This window comes from Esox lucius, chromosome 5 (genome assembly GCF_011004845.1).
Source record: "Esox lucius isolate fEsoLuc1 chromosome 5, fEsoLuc1.pri, whole genome shotgun sequence".
Classification (NCBI taxonomy): Eukaryota; Metazoa; Chordata; class Actinopteri; order Esociformes; family Esocidae; genus Esox; species Esox lucius.
The window spans coordinates 22,007,211-22,027,236 of NC_047573.1; the positions used below are offsets into that span (position 1 = coordinate 22,007,211).

The window sequence follows — 20,026 nt, forward strand, 5'->3', positions numbered from 1 at the left end:
AAAAGTATAAAGAGTCTAGTAAACAACTTATTTGTTCCCTTCCAAATACATTCAGGGACTAATATATTTTAAAAAGCAAATAAAATAAAATGATCATTGCTGTCACACGTACCCAGTACGTTACATTACTGAACCAGTGTTAATGTATCATAGAATTTTCTTTCTTTTGGATTGGTTCTATTCGTTATATTTCTACGTGTACGTTGTAAGGTTAAGTTTGTCCCGAAGCGTCAACGGTATTATTTTTCAACCATTTCCTACAATGGACTTACATTAGTATTGGAGCGCTTTAAAGAAACACACGTTTCAATATCAATGAGGTTGAAACCCTTTCTATTGAAATATGTAAAAGAAAAAGGTTAATTGTCTTAATTCAAATCTGTCGACCAGATTTGGCTGTGAAAAAAGTACCCGGAAAAAAAAACAGCATGAAAGAAATCTCTGACAGCTCTCCAATTTCCCACATTCCACAGAGGGAGAGAACAAGTGGGAAAGAGAGGGACTGTACTATGGACCCTGGCCTCCGTCTACATTTATAGAGTGCTGTTCGAGAAAATGATAACATTTGAGTCGGTTTCTTTCCACTAACGAGGTGTTTCACACATTAGAAATGAGCTCGCGTAGTGCTAACGGTATCAATGTGGAACTTGGGGAGTGCATCAACAACACGGGCTTCCATGAAGTTGACAAGACAGAGGGTGTTGTTGATGGAGACGCGGAGAACACGATCTCGGCGGTCAGTGGGTCCCCAAACGGAGAGGGAGATGCCTATACACAAATCAAGCCTTACGCGGGCATGCCCAAAGAGGTCCTGCTTTTATATTCGCAGCAAGCTCGCTACCGGCTGCCACGGGAGATCCTGTTCTGGCTGATCCTCGTTTGCACACTGGCGTTGGTCGCGCTGACCATCACAGTGATCGCCCTGTCCCCTGCGTGCCTCAGCTGGTGGCAGTCTTCTCCGGTTTACCAGATCTACCCACGCTCCTTCAAAGACTCTGACGGCGATGGCGTCGGAGACCTCAAAGGTACTTGATATGAATGTAGTATTTTTTGCATAGCCTGTGTGGTCCGCATTCCCTTATTGTACTACTGAATGAAAATGTGTGCCTGAGTAGGTTTAAAGTCATATGAATAATGGCGTACATGAACAGACTTTTATCAAAGGTATCTAACTAGATTCAACCAATTTTATGGTCGGGGTGCAGGAACATGATTACAATTACTAAATAATAGATTGTATTTTAAAATATTTTCTCGATTATACTGATACATTATTAAACCTTTTTCTTTAAATGTTTTATGAAAATACTTTGTGGCGGTAGAATTGCGTGTTGACAATCCTTGGCCTATACCAATATGTGGTTGACTTTGTGTTGGCTATTGATGTCTGACTTGTTGTTCATGGTCACCAGTTGCACTTGTTTTATGCATCTTGTTTTATGCATCATTTATTTTATAGGCCTAAATTAGTTGAATAGGTGGTCATAAACATCAGTCTCCAAACAATCACACACATTTCCCAGAATGAAGGAAACTAACACCTTTATGAGTTACAACCTCTTTGTCAGCTAACTGGTTCCTACCTCAGCTTTAGTTAGGAACCACAGTGGACAGTGTTCATGAGTAATTCAAGCCCAATTTTGACCACAACACAATTACTTCATAAGTCTAAAATGGTTAATCAGAGAAATAGGCATTCATTCACTAAATGAAACAATCCGCTGTTGTGTCAAATTTCCTAAAGCATTTTAGGATTTGTTATCAAATTTCTACAGTTCATGCACATAGTCAATGCTGGAATGTTGTTTGACACTGTCCAGGAATCACAGAACAACTTGAACACATTGAGTTCTTGAACATCAAGGCCATCTGGATCAGTCCCTTCTACAAATCCCCCATGAAGGACTTTGGCTACGATGTGGAAGACTTCAGAGACATCGATCCACTATTTGGCACCATGCAAGACTTCGATGCCCTCCTCGCTGCCATGCATGACAAAGGTGAGGAATGTGGACAACAGGCAGTATGTATTTCAAAGAGTGCAGTCGTTTCAGTTGCATGATTCCTCACCCCACGTCAAAACTCTGCCCAAATGTCATGTTTGACTTGTCTGTTTCCAGGGTTGAAGTTGATAATGGATTTTATCCCTAACCATACCAGTGACAAGCACCAGTGGTTTAACCTCAGCAGGAGTGGACACGAGCACTACAAGGATTACTACATCTGGGCCGACTGCAATAGTACCCACCCACCTAACAACTGGGTGAGAATCCTTTTCCTTCTGTCGTCAGTTGGTCTAATTGAAGTTGCAGTTGTAGAGGGATGACCACACTGGAGTATTAACCAAATACATGCTTTCCCTTTGTGTGTGTGTGTGTGTGTGTGAATGTGTGCTCAGGTGAGCGTGTTCGGGAACACATCCTGGACGTACGTTGAAGATAGGAAGCAGTGTTACTACCACCAGTTCCTCAAGGAGCAGCCCGACCTCAACTTCCGCAATCCACACGTCCGACGGGAGATGACAGTAAGAGCGTCATGTTTTAATACATACGCACTGAGTGTGAGTCAAACCGATGGGTGCTCACCGAGGACGCCATCATTGAGGCCACGTCAACAGGCATCTTAAGAGTGTCCCATGTGACGGCCTGTGAGAGCAACAGTACCTGGTCATCCGGTGCAGCAAGTGCTTTTTCTGGACGGCTTGATGTTGCCGGCCTCAAAGCCAGCCTAGACATGTTTTAGCCAGTCAACGAGAAAGGGCTCCATCAGTGGGTGACATCAGTGCAGCTAGTTTTGTCTTCCGTGATCCTTGGTGGCGTGTAGTCTTCGCCGTAGGCACTGTGAGTCAGAGTTGTTCGACGTAGATTCAGGCTGTTTTGCCTCTTTAATGGATTTGAAGACTTTGCGTTTCCTTATCCTGTGTGTGTGTCCAGTCGTTTGGGTGCTCTGTCAGGAGACAGTTGAATGCAACAGCATGGGCTTTCAGCAGGGTCTGGATTTTCTGATCGTTTAAGGTTTCTGGTTGGGATGTAGCCAAATGAATATTGTTGGAATGACGACATCAACATCTCGCGATGAAGCCTGTAATATATGTATGTTTATACCGTACCCGTCAGGAGTCTGGACGCCCAAAATGGGTGTGTCCATGCTTTGGACTGGTACTGTTTATTCCTCAGTGTTTATTGGAGTCTTGGGTGGATGAATCCCAGAATATCCAGTTTGTTCATCCCATCCATTCTCAGTTCGATCAATCAAATGATTCTACATGGATCGTTGTGCATTTCGTAGGAATTAGACCCAGTTTCTCTGGAAGTGTGCAGGTTGAGAGGGGAGGGCTGAGTGGTCAATGAAAGCGAGAGGCAGAGTAGACTGTCATTGGCCTGTGCTGAGCGAAGGAATAAGGGGAAACTGAGAGGAGTTGTGTTCAGTCCTATTCAACCAGAGTGATCATTTTCCCGGGCGAGGTCACCTAGGTGGGGCCAAATAGAGCTTGATGTCCCACTCATGTCACAGAGAAGCCTTTATGCTGAGTTAGTTCACACAGTAAGACTTACCTGGGCATGGTGCCCGTGGCTTGTAGGCACTGGTGAGTATTTCCAGTTGAGCGAGTAGTGTGATAAGCTTGGGAGGACACACATCTCACTCTTTGACTCTCCCAAATCTGCCAGGATGTACTGCAATGAGGCAAGGCCATGAGCCAGAGTTGGCCGAAACAGTGCATGCCACCTCCACTGAGCACATATTAAAGCAAACAGAGAGCTGTCCATTAGCCTTGTCTGTTAGCCTTCAACAATGTGTTGTTATTATGGATGGATGCTATCTCCTTTGCTTTGGCGTCCAGATTGCTTTGGCGTCATTATCTCGGAGAAGCTACCTGGTTTAGACTTTTACAATTGGACACAGAGCCTGAGGAGGTAAAGTTCAGGAGTGACAGGGAGCATGAGTAACCAGAGGTTTGTGTCAGTTTCAGGTCTGTTGATCAGTGACTAGATGTGTACCATTTCATCTGTGGTAACAGTTCAGACAGGACACGCCATGTCTTCGTTTAACCATTATTAGAGAAAAAATACATGGTGTTAGGTTCTGTTTCTTTGGAGAAACTCACCGCCATCACATGATGGTGCATACAATACTGCCAATAACATTATCACTATAATATTATAATAGCAATACCTACGGCAACAAATAAAGTATGCAGTACCAATTCCTCTGCAGAAGGAAACAGGACCAACCTGTGCAGTCAAGGGTGTTGAGTGGGTTTAGCAACCACATGCTAAGACGATCAGCAGAGTAGCAGACAAACTGAGTACCCTGACCAATTTAAATAGACCACCATATTAGATTAGGAATCTTGAAACTGTGGTAGAAGCGGTCCAGACATCAGCTGATGTGTCACTGAGCTAATGCCAACTGGGGTTCCCTGGCTGAATTGGATGCACTCATTTATGAGGACAGGTAGACATCACATTTGGACATGACTCCAGTGACAATCAGTACAATGATATTGGGATACAATTTATATGACGTACGCAGAGCCGTGCTCTCTTCACTAAGCCGATGTTCAGTGTGACGGGTTGGTGATTTTAAACGCTGCAGGCCTTGCCTAACTGCTTCCTTTCACCTCTCTCAGGAGATTGTTCGGTTCTGGCTGGAGAAGGGAGTGGATGGGTTCCGTATGGATGCTGTGAAGCACATTCTGGAGGCCAAACACCTGAGGAATGAGCCCCAGGTCAATCCCCTACAGAGTCCGGTAAGTCTCACCTTATTTCACCACCTCTCTGATCCTGGGGAAGGTGCTCCTCTTTCACGTGAATCAGTTACTGAGAACAGGTTTAGGGGAAGGTAATCAAAGGCCAGACGAATTAGCATATTTGAGTATAAAGTAATACCTAACAACAACAACATTATAACAAAGGAGAAGCATTGGGCATTCTGTAATGGGTTACCAGATTGTTCAGCAGAGGGAATTAACTTTCCCTTGAGAGAAAACCGGGGCCAAAAAGATTACAAGCAGCATATTTCTCCGGATTTGTGACTTGCCGTGATTATCCTAATTCGCCGCAATTATACCGAGCCTGAGCGTGTCTGTCTGTGGCAGCACAGAGCCTAGATGAGGGGAGTGCATAATAGGAAGGCCACAACCCTGATTACATTCCTCCCGCCTCTCCTTTTTCTCCTCGGATTCCCTCACTCCTCTCCCATTTGCAACTCTTTCAGGAGACAATTGACACGGAGTTTGAGCTCCACCATGACTACACTGCGTCTCAGTTGGGGCTGCATGACATCCTGCGCGACTGGAGGGCAGAAATGGAGGTCTACAGCCGGGAACCAGGCCGATACAGGTGATCCGCTGGCCCTTCCCCCATCGAAAGACACGTCACCGATGCTTAACATGAAGATGCTCTATTCGTCTTTCATAACTTCTATTGTTCTAGGGAACTACAGTGTCACTAACGCGTAGCTGCGTTGTACCTCCCAGGTACACGGGTTCATGTCAAGAGTGGCCGACTGGTCATATTCTGACAAACGTTCAGGTTAGTGGCGTGATTTAATGTGTGGTGTCCAACAGGGTAATGATAACAGAGTCCTACGACTACGAAGAGATTGAGAAGACCATGATGTACTATGGGACGCCCAACGTCAAAGAGAGCGACATCCCTTTCAACTTCTACCTGCTTGACCTTCCCAGAAATCTGACTGGAGCTGGGGCTCAAGGCCTGGTCAGTCTGTGGTTGGCCAACATGCCTGAAGGGAAATGGCCGAACTGGGTGGTGAGTAGTCAGAAAAATGCAACACGTCAACTACAGACGTATAGTGTAATAATACATTTTCTATTGTTGATATAAAGCCATACTGATCAAAATTGCACAGTGTCCTTGCTAGAGGTTGGTTCCACTCTCTGTGCTTAGGTTGGGAACCACGACAAGCCTCGCATCTCCTCCAGCGCTGGTCTAGACTACATTAGAGTGATCAACATGCTACTGCTCACCCTGCCCGGCACGCCCACCACCTACTACGGAGAGGAGATCGGCATGGAGAACATCAATGTGACCCTTGACCAGATTCAGGACCCCTTTGGACAATTTAACCCTGTAAGTGTACCGAGGACGCGGTTACGGACGCAAGTCAAATGTTCTGAATGTGGACGGAAACGCCACGGCTAATGTGCTCGTGTACGTGTTTATTTATTATCATCTCCAACTAATTAGCCCATTTTTCTTCCTCCCAATTTTGGGACGTCTCACGCTCGTGGTTCTTAGGTTGTCGCCACAATTCTACAGAGGGTTCAGGATAGTCGAAGACAAAGCACATCTCGCCTACTTGCTGACCGTTTCTCACTTATAACTGGGCTAATAACTCACTAACTACCAAAAAACAGTAGTGGATCCACTTATTACAAAACAAAGTGGATCCACTTGCTGGCTGAGAGGAGCGCTCATGGGCCAGCAGAATCCTCCTCGGATGCACCCTTGCTCAGAAAACAAAGTCAAGACTGGTTTTATCTTGTTGCATTGAAATGGGACTGGTTTTATGTTTATTTGATGAAATAAGTTTGTCTTTTCTATTTAGTACAAACTCAGCGATGTTTAGTTTTTTGCTGGCTGCGGCGGCCGGGGCTTTTGGCAGGTTACAGAGAACATTATTCACCTTCAGTTCGGGAAACACTGTTCTACTGGAAAGACATTATACAGCAAATATTTATATCCGAACATTCCGTGACATCGCATGCTATGGCACAAAAGCCCTTGGTCTGAAGTAGGATCAGCTCTCTGGTCCTACTACTTTTGGGCCTGCTTGTATAATAATCAGCTGACGCTGAAACTTGTTTCTCCTCGTGTAGAACTCCAGTCGCGACCCTCAGAGGTCCCCCATGCAGTGGAGCGCTGGGCCGAACGCCGGCTTCAGTGACGCCAATAACACCTGGCTGCCTCTGCACCCCAATTACACCACAGTCAACGTGGAGGTAGAGTTCAGGCCTCTCTTAGACAACCGTTAACCATACTCATAGAAGTAATAACTGTGTTAACCATACTCATAGAAGTAATAACTGTGTTAACCATACTCATAGAAGTAATAACTGTGTTAACCATACTCATAGAAGTAATAACTGTGTTAACCATGCCAAGTAATTAACAGTACTAAGTAATAAATGCAGGACTGAAAATGATTATGATGTCATGTCTATACTGTAGTAGCATACTACCATGGTTTTGACCCGATCTGTTCTCCCCAGGCCCAGCAGAAGGACAGCGGTTCAGTTCTGGCTCAGTACCGGGCTCTTAGTAACCTGCGGGAGGCGGAGCTGCCTCTCCACAGGGGCTGGATGTGTTACGTCCGCAGCAACACGGACGTCTTCGCCTTCCTGAGGGAGATGGACGGCCTGGACAAGGCTTTCCTGGTGGTGCTCAACTTCGGGGAGGACTCCGTTCTGGACCTCTCGGACGTCGAGGAGCTGCCGGAGCGGATGACGGTGCGGATGAGCACCAAGCAGGAGAACGACGGGAGGCAGGTGGAGAAGTCCTCGATCGCCACGGCCCGGGGGGAGGGGCTGTTGATGGAGTACTACGCCCACGTCCGCTTCAACCCCGGCCACGCCTCCCGGTGCTTCGTCTCAGAGAAGGCCTGTTACCTGGGGGCCCTTGACATTCTCTACAAGTGCTGAGTACTTCGGCGTCAGAGTAGAAATCCTCATCTGCATTGACAATCGGACGTGTCGTGATGAGACTGACTGTGACTGAGTCTGTGTACGTTTAAGTGTGTTTACTGTTGGGTGTGCACATAAAAGAAAGAAAGAAAAAAAACAACGACAATTTGTTCTCATTAAAAACAGCATCGGTGTTGTAAATGTCTTTTTCATCACATGATTTAGTCGGCGCCCATACACAAGGTTACATTTAAGACATTTAGCAATTATCTTATCCGGAGCAAATTTACAGTAGTGAGAGCATATCATTTCAGACGCCCTCCCCACGGGAATTGAACCCGAAACCCTGACGTGTTAACTCCCATGCTCTATGAACTGAGCAACACGGGAGCCCCTTAGACACATTCTGATGTCACGACTGAACACACATATCACACACGGACCTCTATATACGGCCTCGCCGCACCTTCTACTTCCGCCTGTTTTTTGTCTTCTGCTGGTTCAGGCCCAGCTCTGTGTGGAGAAAGGCCAACTGTCGAGCACTCTGAGTGGGGGAGGGAGAGAGAGAAGAGTGGGCTGTCAGGCCAGACAGAGAACATTATTATGTAATGCTGTAATCGTGTTACTGGGAGTGCACACAGCTCAATATCAACACCAATCGGTGTTTAGAACTCAGCAACCTCAGTCGGGAGGTTAGAGTGATGCTTATCGGTGTTCTTCTGTTTATGTTACTACGGAGTATAAGGACTCTTTGTCAGTGTGTGCTGTAGCAAACAGCACCTCAAACTCATCTTGGGACCAATCAGTAAAATAATATTCATTTGATAGGTAATGGTCAAAGGAAATCAATAGCTCAAACCTAATGTCTCAATAACAATCTGTTATTAAAGCTTTTAAAACTGGTCAAAACTATACACATTTGTCTTTAGGTGGAACCTAAACAAAGTAATTGTCATCATGGTTGAATATCGACCAGGTAGGCAGAGCATGCGCCCAACTGCCCCTACCTCCAGGGGGCGCCCGACCTGTTTGATTTTGTCATTCACCTTCAGTTAGGTCTGGAAATACATTGAACAAAATTATAAACACAACACTTTTGCTTTTGCCCCCATCTATCATGAGCTGAACTCAAAGATCTAAGACTTTCTCTATGTACACAAAAGGCCTATTTCTCTCAAATATTGTTCACAAATCTGTCTAAATCTGTGTTAGTGAGCATTTCTCCTTTGCCGAGATAATCCATCCACCTCACAGGTGTGGCATATCAAGATACTGATTAGACCACATGATAATTGCACAGGTGTGCCTTAGGCTGGCCACAATAAAAGGCCACTCTAAAATGTCCAGTTCCATCACACAGCACAATGCCACAGATGTCGCAAGTTTTGAGGGAGTGTGCAATTGGCACGCTGACTGCAGGAATGTCCACCAGAGCTGTTGCCCGTGAATTTAATGTTAATTTCTCTACCATAAGCTGTCTCTAAAGGCGTTCCAGAGAATTTGGCAGTTCATCTGTCCACAGAATGCTGTTCCAGAACTGGCCTGGCTTTTTTAGATGTTTTTTGGCTAAGCCTATCTCTCTGATGGAATTTATTTTTGCAGCCTAAGACTGGCCTGTTTCACTTGCATTGAGAGCTCCTTTGACCGAATGTTGTGGGTTCACTGCTTCCAAATGTGAATGCCACACTTGGAATCAACTCCAGAACTCTTACCTGCTTAACTGATGAAGAAATAACAAAGGACAAGCCCACACCTGTCCATGAAACAGCTTTTGAGTCATGTGTCCAATTACTTGTCCAATATTCATTATTTAACTGAAACTCCAATATATTTTGGTGAACAGCCAAAATAAGAAAACCTGTGTCAGAGTAAAATTATTTCTGGACCTAACAGAAACAGCTGTATAATACAAAAACAACTTTCTTTCTTGCACCATGACAAAACAAGCAGAATTACATTAAATCAGTGTCAAGTGGGGCCCCCGCAAGGCTAGAGCCGGCTCTGAGTGCCCAATATAGGACATAAGGTGCCATTCAGAGACTGATCAGTGAATACTGTTGTGGACTTCATAACCGAAGGGAGAGCCCATAGATACCTCAGTCAGAGACAGTTCAAAGTCCTCCGGGCCAAAGTGGTCGGCACCCGTTTGCAGGTCCAGAACGACTCTAGGTGTTGGCTTAGATTCTGGAGAGGGAGACGACAAAACACGAACGGACAATTAGCTAACAACCATTGCGTTGTGCAGTCATGTCCAGCTCGAGTGACCGACGGACATGGCGTCAGCTCATCTCATGCACATGACTACATCACGGGATCAGCAGATGCAGTCTGATGGTGTTTTTGACCTAAAGCAGTGTCCGCGCCCTCTAAAACTGCCGACTGAGACCAATAAAGAACACAGTCTATCATGCACGTGGCAACAGACATTTCTCCTGCTATGCGGAGTGGCTGGTGCGCTCCGTAGTGTTGCATTTCCTCCTGTGATCAATGTGCTTAATGAGAAGTGCAGTGGAAACGAAGAGAGCTCCAATCCAGAAAAGTCCTCAGTCATCTCTCTTTTATCTGACGGCTGACCACCCCCCCCCCCCGCCCCCGCCCACATCCCCGACCCCCCCACCACCACCACCCCGCCGCCCGCCCCACTCCCTGTGCTGTTTCACAAGCCTCCTCCTGACCTTGACATAACCCAGCGTATTGTTGCTTATCTATCTGGCTGATACACTCTCTCATAAACATGTTAATGGGGCTGGCTGTGGGTATGCCATCAGCACTTTATCAAAGACAGGAGAGGGGGAGAGATTAGGAAGAGACACTCTCTTGCATGTGTGTATACTCGTGTGTGTGTGCATGAGTGTGTGTGTGTGTGTTAGAGAGAAAATTAGACAGATAATGTTTATCTGACAGTATATAATAATATATTTCTCACAGACACACACACACAGGCACTCGTGCAACAACGGTGTATGCATTAAACAGATAATGTGTGTATAAGAAGGTAAGAGACTGGACGTTGATGAGAGAGGGAAACATTTATCTACAGCGAACCTGGTACCCAGAATATAAATACAATACAAATCGGGACTCAGACCACAACCACAAACAGATCCCACAGAGCCCAAAAGAACAACAGTTAGACAACCCAAATCATGAGAAAAAATAAAATGAAGTATTTTTAACTTAACACACTGGGGGGGGAGGGGGGGGTCAACAAAAGAGCATGTCTGGTGTTTGACCTTCATAAGTTTGCCCATGTGACCCCGCTTCTCTCCACACTCCAATAGCTTACAGAGGAAGCTTTTTAGTATATAGTACCTACAACTAGGCCGTGGTGATTTCCTAGAGAGCAACTGGGGGAACTTCCCCTCCCTAACCGGCAATGCTCAAACCCTACATCCATACCCAAGCTCTTGGTTCTGCCACCTCTGGTCTCTTGTCCATCCCACAACCTACAGGAGGGGATGACCCGCTCAGCCCAGTCAAAACCCTTCTCTGTCTCGGCACTCTAATGGTGGAACCCGTTTCCCCTTGAAGCCAGGCCACTGGAGTCCCTGCCATGTTTAGAAAATAATTGAAACCCTACTTTTGGAAAGAGTGTCTAAAATAACTTGTTGGATCATTGTACACAGCTAATAACACAACATTTCGAAAGCCTTTCTCTTTTTAAACCTTCCCTGTTTGTAAGGATCATTTTGAATTTCTCTTCACTTTCAAATTTGATCTTCTAATTTTTCATTTGCTTTGGCATATTTAACAAAATGTTTCCCACGCCAATGAATTGAATGGAAAAGAGAGTGAGAGAAAGAAAGAAAGAGAGCAGAGAAATGGAGAAACGGAGATACAGAAAGTAAAAGAGAAAGACAGAGAGTCTGTGCGAGAATATTACAGAGGTAACGAGCTGACGGGACTCAAGTGCGTTTCGCTGACTCTGACTAACACGGAGCTGCTGTGATACAAGGTGACCCCTGCACTGTACAGGATATAGACCTTCACACCACCATGATCCATTATGTCAAACTCCAGAGGAACACCGGCGCCTCTCCAGGGACCCCAACCAGATCGGCTGTCCGGGGAGAATGAACCCTCATTAGACAGTCAAGCGTTTGGGGGGGGGGGGGTTCACCTACTCACCAGTCTCCGGGTGGCCATTGAGGTGTGTGTGGATCGCTTCCCTGAGTCTCTCCACATACCGCATCACCCCGGCTAAAGGCACCCTGCTGTCTCCTCTGTAGGCTGTCAGCAGCATGGAGGGGTAGAGCTGTGGCGGAGACAGACATTTTAAAATTTGCTTGGGTAATGTCTGCTAGCGTATTTTTTAACTGTGCGCTGTATGATTGACAAGCAGCTCGCCTGAGGTGTGATGTTGTGAACGGGGCAGTAGGAGGCGATGGCGTCCCTGTGACGGGGGTCGGCCAGCGGGTCCCCCCATTCGCCGCGCTCCTCCAGGGTCAGCGGCAGACCGGGCTCCTGCATGGTGCCCAGCACGTCCAGGAACGGAGCCTGGAGACCAGAGACATGCATCACCTGACCAGCGACTCGTGAAGGTCAGGGCCTAATCCCTCCTCAGGACAACAGGCTGTACGGTAACCCGGATGCTCCCGTCAATCATGCGTTCGTGTCGTTCGGGTGTTTGTACAGGCCTGACAGAACAGACGGCATAGGGGTGGAAAAACGGGACCGTGCGGGTGAGGCGGTTTTACCTGGAGTGTGACAGCTCGTATGAGACGGGGGTGTAGGTTGCAGAGCGCCCCCGCCAGTATGGCCCCGGCACTGCGGGCAGTCAGAGCAGTAAGGGAGGGTCTGGACACTCCCAGGTCATGGAGCCTGTGGATACAGGCAGCCAGGTCCTCCACTCCTCTCAGCTTACCCTCCATACGACCCCGTCTGTGCCAGCCCAGGCCCAGCTCACCACCGCCCCTATCAACACCCACGACAGGGCTCATACATGAAGAAGCTGTGACATATACCAATATCTGTTCTAGACAATATATTGCAACGGGTGCACTAACAAGTGAAACAGCCAATCAAGGCTACAGACGTTATCCGATACGAAGCGCCAAAATGTCTGTGGCACAATGGATCCTGGGAGATGAAGTGCTACCTGACGTGACAGTAGGCCAGAGCCCAGCCATCCTCAAGCAGCAGTCTCCTGTCTGGGCTGAAGTCCATGTTGAGGTCTGTTCCATAGGCCCCGTACACATGCACCAGAAGTGGAGCACAGCTCAGCTCCTCCAGGACAGATGTGTGGAAGACAGTCAGGGGCACTATGGTACCATCCTGGACAGACAGTCAGTCAGTCAGACAGACAGATTCAGGTAGGCAGACAGACAGATTCAGGTAGGCAGACAGATAAATAAAGAAAGAGAAATAAGAAGGCAGTAATCAATTGTGTGTGTGTGTGTGTTTCAGATACAGCCTACCAGGCTGGGTGCCTCTAGTCGGGTTGTGTGATAATCCTGGGGCGTCCTGCGCTCCTCTCTCTCTTCCTCCTGTAAGAGGAGGTTGTTCTCCCTGGGGGAGTAACAATACAGGACAGGAGGGTGGACCGGAGACGACAGGAGGAACTCCAGCCAGCCACTGTCGGTCAGCCCAGCTCTCTTGGTCTCTATGGCACAGGCCCACTGTGGCAGCTGACAGATTGAGGACAGGGTGGTTAAAGAGGAAGTCACATGATCATCCATCTGAAAAGTCCCGCCTTGCAATCAAATTATTGATATAAGAGACAGAGTGACAACCGATGCTAGCCTATCAAAGCAAAACCTCTAAAACAACCCGCTGACCACCTGAACTTCATTTTGTTTGGGATCGATGGTGATGTGTCTGAGACAGGGTGAGATAGCTTTTTAAGAACAGTGTTTTTCAAGGAGCTTGGCAAATACTACCTGCACACTACCAGTACACTACCCTGAAACTACCAGTACACTACCCTGAAACTACCAGTACACTACCCTGAAACTATCAGTACACTACCAGTACACTACCCGCAAACTACCATCACAGAAACAGTACACTACTCTCACACTACCATCACACAACCAGTACACTACCATCACACAACCAGTACACTACCATCACACAACCAGTACACTACCATCACACAACCAGTTCACTACTTTCATACTTCCATCACAGAACCAAGACACTACCTTCATCCTACCAGTAAACTACCCATACACTACCCACTCATTAGCAGTGCACAGTTAAACATTTTCATAACCAGCAGAATTATCACCAACTGCCTCAGTAGTAAGATAAATGGGGTCCTCTGCCCATGCCAGTCTGTCAGTGAACCACAATGGAAAAACACCTCTCCACTATTTTTGGGTATTACAGGAAATGTTGGTATATTTCTTTGTTGCCTAATGTAACTTTACAAGTACTTTAAATACACATTTTAATTCAAACCACGTCCTAAGTAATTAAACCATGAAGCTCTTTCTGTCACCTGAACGCTCCACATTGTGTCTGTCTGGTCTAGTGGGACCACCTGGAGTCCCAGCAGGCCAGACGGGTCCCTGGTGGCCAACACACAATGGTTCTGGAGCACCTCCATGTCTTTCACAGCTCTTCCAGTGCCAGGGGTACAAACTGGGTCCCAGTGTTCCATGGTTGGGGATAAGAGAGGTGCTTTCAAAACCTGCATGGATGATGAACAGGATGTTAACCGACACACACACACACAGTGTGTTTGCTCAGTTTGTGGATCAACCTGTCCACTGAGTCATAGAAATCAATGCTATCAATGACCATGTAATTACGTAGGACGGAGGGCTACCTGGTACTCCTGTCCAGGCCCGGTGTTGGCCAGAATGTACAGCTGGCCGTGGGAGTGCTCTACGAAGTACAACAACTCAGGGAGGCGGGCTTGGACCAGAGCCGGCTCCCTTAGGGGGGCTTCGCTGCCAATCAGCCACACCTCAGAGCTCCTCTTACTGCTGCAGTTGACAAGCACCAGCCTCCTGTCCCTGGAGAGACTCACCTCCACGAACACACTGAAGGAGCACATAAAGAGAGCACAGAACTTGAACACGTGTTCTGTGTGTCACCAGCGTGACGACCGGGGCCCCGGTGTTAGCCTTACTCAGGTTGCTGTTCGTGGTACACCAGAGTGCCGCTGTTCCCCGGGGAAGTCAGGTCCAGACGGAACACACGGTGACACCCGAGGCCCTGCTGACTGCTGTAGAACAGGATGTCGTCCGTAGCCCATTCTGAAAACACACGCACGTGCGGTTGTTTCAACAGCCGAATTAAGCGGAGCACTCCATTCTGAACGTCTCTGGTCCTCGCGCTCACCGAAGCTGAAGACCTTGTCGACGGTGAGTAGAGGCTGAGGTGGGTCAAGGGCTCTGGTTCCGTCTCCTAGCCTGACCAGGACACACCTGGCCTCCTCCCTGTGGGGGCTCTTCACCGTGGCAGCCAGGACCTGCTCGCTGGGGGAGAGACGCACCCTCTGGAGGCTTCCACCTCTCTCCCCCACAGAGGCCAAACACAACACCTTCTCGGGCTCCGGGTCACCTGCGGACAGTCCGTCACCAATTCACCCCATACATTGTAGAATGTAATTGACCCCTCTGCACTGGACAATGACAGAAAATTGTGTTCTTAGGGAAGGGTCTGTCTTTAGGTGATTACCTTTCCTGGTATCCATTCTGTAAATGCCATCTGCCTCTATGAAGTATACATGGTTATGGCCGTGGAACTGGGGAAAGATCTGCATGTCAGTCGAATGACAACTATTTTTAAAATCAGTGTTTCTTAACAACAAGCACAACTTTACCGTTGTATTGTCTGGAACTTCAGAGAACCTCCGATATATGGCCCTTAATCTTTTCTTGAAAGACCTCTCCAGGCTCCTGTATGTCCGGATTTGGGAGCTGTACTCCGTTGTGGTGCTGTAGGTGTTCTGAAATACAATAACACACATGTATGGAGTGACTTCAAAGCGTGACTGGCACTGGTTCTGAATGCCTGTGTCTCTGTGACTGAGTATCACTTCCTAGAACAAAAATCAAAGCCCAGTGTCTATCAGGATCAGTTTCTATGAAGTATTCACTTCCTTATCTTTGGTTACCACAAGGCTAATAGGTTTGTAGGTAACAGATCCCAAGTATCATTACTGAAAAATTGATGAGGGTAGTAATCAGAGCTAAAGATCTGCTTTGTAAAAGCCCAAATAGTTGTTGGATGGTGAGTTAGAGTAGCTTTACCACTGTGTAACGACATGCTATCGTTTGGAAGATCCGTGCTTTACGTCCGTACGTGAAAAGACAGTGGTCTCGACTCCATTTACCCCTCCAAATCAGAACCCTAAGACACGAATATAGACCAGTCATAGACCACATATTAGCTGGTATCGTGTGTTTTTAACGTAATTTTTCCCCAAGTCGGTCCACATTTTATGTGCTAAGAAATGTATAAGTATGTTCTATTTTGACGCTCTAAAAATCCATAATTTTGAAAAAATAAAAAATAATAATAACATAGCCGCGGACTCCCAACAGCGGATACCGTTTCAAACCGCTGTCATGATTTGAGCGCCGTTTGATGGCGTAGATGCTAGGCAAAACAAATCAATCCTAGATGACTTAAGTTTTATAACGAAGATTTGCGTTCGATTAAGTTGGTTATGAATTAGTATGGCTCGCTATCATAGTGTACGGAAGTGGCATGCTTTCTTGACTTACACCGGAGCATTGAGCGGTTTACCGGCAGATGACCGCCTTATTTGTCCTGTTTTGTGAACTACAGAGCCACACACGCTCTATGAGACCGTGTCGCTTCACACTGTGCATTAGTATTTTTGTTTGTTTTAGATTTTGCATAAAACAGTAAAGAGAGAATGGAAGGGAAGTTGACAGGATCAGAAAAATGCCAACATCACGAATCAGGGTCGCCGTCCTTGTCAGAAAAGAAAGAAAAAGAGCTCATTAAAGATCACCAATCCGATAGAGACCCTAACTGTGGAACCGCTGTGGCACGTGCACGATGGACTCTTCTGCGACAGGTAAAGCAACTGTCAAACTTGCAGTGGTTTTGTTGTCAACTGGCAATGTGGCATTGCACAATAACACTGTTGTATTTAGCTTTATCGGCGATTTTACCATTCATGGATCTATCTATTTGTACAGAAAGGTGTGGAACTTGAAGATATCCCAGTCCCCCGTATTAGTTGGGGTTTGTTACCATGAAAGTGTCAGGGTGAATTGCATATCAGTTACTACAGTATTATTAAAAAAGCAAATTTCTCCAATGTCATACTGCTTTATCAACTAACTGAGTATTGTTGTAATTTATGTTAGTAAAGATGCCAGAAATAAGTTACATACATTTGTTGCACTGAACAAGATCACAAGCAATAGGTAACTGAAGGTGTCACCTGTCAAGCTACTGGCTTTACTACTAAAGGAACTGTGATGTTTCAACTGTTTCAAGGATAAAACAATAAAGCCCTGAGCCACATCCGATCCCTGAATCCTTCACTTTCTACACTAGATAGAAGGCTCACTGTAATTTACACAGGCAGCCCAATTCTGACTTTTACCTACACTCATTTGTCTTTTGACCATCACATCAGCTCATTTTGTCATAGCTGATCCGATTGATCTTCTAGTGAAGAAAAAAGTGTATAACAATGGAGCTGTCTGTGTAAAAAGCAGGCTTTGTCACTTAAGTCAGTATTGGGGGTGCTGTTCTTTCAGGTCATGTCAAGTTACGTCAGGTTTGACAGGTGCCATGCTTGTTTTTCTCAGGTGTTGAGGCAGAAGCAGCTGGACACCGCAGACTCCGAGGTCAAGCAGGTGTCTGTCCGGAGATTCTCCTCTTTCAGCCTGTTCAACAGACATAGGGTCACTCAGTCAGAGCCAGGTGACCCCTCTGAAGTCCAGTGGGTGGAATACACAAGTGCCTCCTTTCCAGAGTTTAGTGCCTTTCTCAGGTGGGATTGGAACACTTGTTGTCCTATAAGTGAGCTTGGCAGTTTGCAAACACACACGTACACTCACAAACACCCAGTATAATCTTATTTCTTTTTCAGAGATAACCTAGGTCCCATAAGGGTGGATGAGGTGCTCAGCAGTTTTGACAATACCGGAAATGTCTGTGAGTACGTCCTTCATAAACGTCAGTGTTAAAGAGTGTTTGTGAATGGCCCAGATGGCTGTGTCTTTACGGTTACATTCTGTTACACACTGTTTACCACACCCACACACACTACCCATTCAGGTAAGTAACCCTTAAAGGGAGGGAGTCAAAATCCATTATATTTACTGCGGAGAGCATACTGAGGTTAAGCTGTGGAATCCAAACAAATCAGCGCTATGATGATAGGTTATGAGGTCCAGCAAATGTGTTGCCATGGAAATGGAGACAGTGTGGTCTGGCTTGTTGCCACGGTGACAATCGCATCGTACCGTCGTCTATAAAACTGAAAAACAGTGTGGTCAGTGGATCCGACAGTTTTGTTGTAGATATTAGGGGACCCCCTCAGGGAAGGCCGCAACTCTCAGTTCTCCCACTAGCGGGCAGCGCTGAGCTACAGTATTCATACGGGATCGCCTCAGCAGAGCTGCCCCATTCTGCCTTCCTGGGTTTGAGCTCATATGATCATGTGATCCCCACCAGCCTGCCCTTTAGCAGGTCCACATACCTGAGCATTCTTCTCACATGATGATAGGAACGGATTGGCCAAAGCTGCTGTCGTTGTTCTAACTAGCTTTCCGCTGAGCTCGAACTGTGGTGTTGTGATTTTATTGCTGTGGGGCTTTTTGAATCCTTTTTATTCTGTGTGTTCCTTTTAACAGAAATCCTTTTCCACCCAGGATATACGACATATGTTGTAGCTAACTAGTTGTAAAAGGGAAAATGGTAAGCATAGTATTTCTTGGTGTCAGCTTTTGATGGGAGATAATAAGAACAGCTTGTGTTTGAAGGGATGGGTTCAGAGGACATTCCTGTGGACTCATAGCTATGGGTTTTAGAAGGTCATATCTGTGAGTCAGATGGCAACACAGGGGTCAAGTCTGTGATCTGTGGTTGTTGGAGAGGTCAAGACTAGGGCTATAGTTAGTCCGAGAATTGCAGCCACAGTATTAGTTCACACAGTATGTCCGCTAATACTGATAGAGCTGAAGGCAGACCCAAATAATTATCAGGCAATCCCAGGCCTGGCTCCCTTTGACCTGCTGAGTTAAAAGTACCTGTAGGCCTAGCCTGTGTAAAGTAGCGGTCAAAGGTAATTGTAAAATGCATTCTGACCCTTAAGTACAATAGTGTAATAACAAAGCTTTATCGCCATGCAACAGATTACCTTTACTTCTGAAATGGACCCCTATCAAGTTTTTAGAGTTCTGTCTAGACGGAGATTGATGTGATAGGAAATAGACAGCTGTATGCTATGTTTTTTTGGGGTTATTTGTCTAGCTAGCGAATGATCCTACCTGCTTAACCTTGTCTGACCTGTTTTGGCATGGGGAGCTGATCCGCTGCCCAACTTGTTGACTTAGGGTTGAGTATCTTTACAGTCTTTGGTTAGAGTCCGGATTCCGCGTAACAGTGGTGCGTCCTCATGCTATCGTACTTATGCGTCTCAGTATTTTTTTTCTTTCTTCCAATGCATCGACCGGCTCCTTTCCTTTGTTGAGTGCGTGGCTTTCAGCTTTGTCTGTTCCCTTCAGTGACCCCAGCGGTGTCCCCCCCCCCCCCCCTCTGTGTACCGCCGTCCCAGGCTGGAGGAGCCGGTCACCGGTTTGGATACCGTCTGGCTCCTTGACCCACCGCTGCTCTGGTTTACCAGAGAAAGAGGAAGGTGGAGCTGCTAGAGGTAGGGGCCCCCGGGCCCCGGGTCTTCACTGCCAGGCGGGGTCACCTCTGGGGCCTTTCAAACCCTCCTCTCAACCACTCCTAATTGATCTCATGCATTGCTAGGCCCAAACATTTCACCCCAAAAGTCCATGTCAGAAAGACAGGAGGGGGGAAGCTCAGGAGCTCATTGTCTGAAGAGGGGGTGCCCCTTGCCCTGTGTTAGCTGCCCCCCTCCTGGCCCCCCTTCACTCCCACCCCACCTTGTACATCCCTAAATCCTCCCCCGAGGAGAGTACAAGCCACTATCCCTCAGTTCCTTCTCTTCCTAAACGGGAGTCCAAAACGCTGTTGTTGGATTAGTGCTGCAAATGTGTGGACTTAGGTGCTCTGCTCTTCATTGGATGTAGGAGGAGGCAATCTGGGGGCTCCTTTTCTGGGTTTGACCGTTGTTGTTTCCTGCCGGGATCAAGGTTCCCGGGGACAATGGGTCCCGTTTTGGCCCGGGCGGGTCTCAAGAGGTTTCAACTGTGGAGACGAGGTCCTTGTTGACTCGGGGCCCGGAGCGGCTCGGCCGGGCCAGTGCGC

At 46.9% G+C, this 20,026-nt stretch overlaps 3 protein-coding genes across 8 annotated transcripts in view; 2 read left to right on the top strand and 1 right to left on the bottom strand.

Annotated features, from left to right (window-relative positions):
* Positions 1-269: 269 nt before the first annotated feature.
* Positions 270-7,864, top strand: slc3a1 (solute carrier family 3 member 1). Of its 2 annotated transcripts, none has more exons than XM_010888779.4 (10): positions 270-1,025; positions 1,821-2,000; positions 2,121-2,263; positions 2,399-2,524; positions 4,631-4,750; positions 5,218-5,342; positions 5,570-5,771; positions 5,910-6,092; positions 6,842-6,964; positions 7,235-7,864. In XM_010888779.4, exons 1-10 carry the CDS (start codon positions 611-613, stop codon positions 7,661-7,663), a joined length of 2,046 nt encoding a protein of 681 aa, XP_010887081.1. In that variant the 5' UTR covers positions 270-610; the 3' UTR covers positions 7,664-7,864. The 2 variants fall into 2 exon arrangements, with proteins under 2 accessions (XP_010887081.1, XP_028975953.1); XM_029120120.2 differs by lacking the exon at positions 7,235-7,864 and adding an exon at positions 7,042-7,109 and having other exon boundaries at positions 6,842-7,011.
* On the bottom strand, positions 7,673-16,189 carry prepl (prolyl endopeptidase like). Of its 4 annotated transcripts, none has more exons than XM_010888776.4 (15): positions 15,850-16,189; positions 15,420-15,545; positions 15,275-15,341; positions 14,936-15,175; positions 14,724-14,850; positions 14,418-14,634; positions 14,088-14,279; positions 13,063-13,272; positions 12,744-12,919; positions 12,343-12,559; positions 11,993-12,142; positions 11,774-11,900; positions 9,741-9,829; positions 8,089-8,189; positions 7,673-7,764 (listed from the first exon to the last, which is right to left on the bottom strand). In XM_010888776.4, the coding sequence occupies exons 1-14, from the start codon at positions 15,982-15,984 to the stop codon at positions 8,115-8,117; spliced, it is 2,148 nt and encodes a 715-aa protein (XP_010887078.1). In that variant the 5' UTR covers positions 15,985-16,189; the 3' UTR covers positions 7,673-7,764; positions 8,089-8,114. The 4 variants fall into 4 exon arrangements, with proteins under 4 accessions (XP_010887078.1, XP_010887079.1, XP_010887080.1 ...); XM_010888777.3 differs by having other exon boundaries at positions 7,674-7,764; positions 8,112-8,189; XM_010888778.3 differs by having other exon boundaries at positions 7,747-8,189; positions 14,936-15,157.
* A 116-nt stretch (positions 16,190-16,305) lies between these two features.
* Positions 16,306-20,026, top strand: part of camkmt (calmodulin-lysine N-methyltransferase) — a 108,806-nt gene continuing 105,085 nt past the window's right edge. For both annotated transcript variants that reach the window (XM_010888780.3, XM_020046913.2), the window contains exons 1-3: positions 16,306-16,646; positions 17,392-17,576; positions 17,676-17,740. In XM_010888780.3, coding sequence (XP_010887082.2) covers positions 16,482-16,646; positions 17,392-17,576; positions 17,676-17,740 — 415 coding nt within the window. In that variant the 5' untranslated portion in view covers positions 16,306-16,481. The remainder of the gene's footprint in view (positions 16,647-17,391; positions 17,577-17,675; positions 17,741-20,026) is intronic.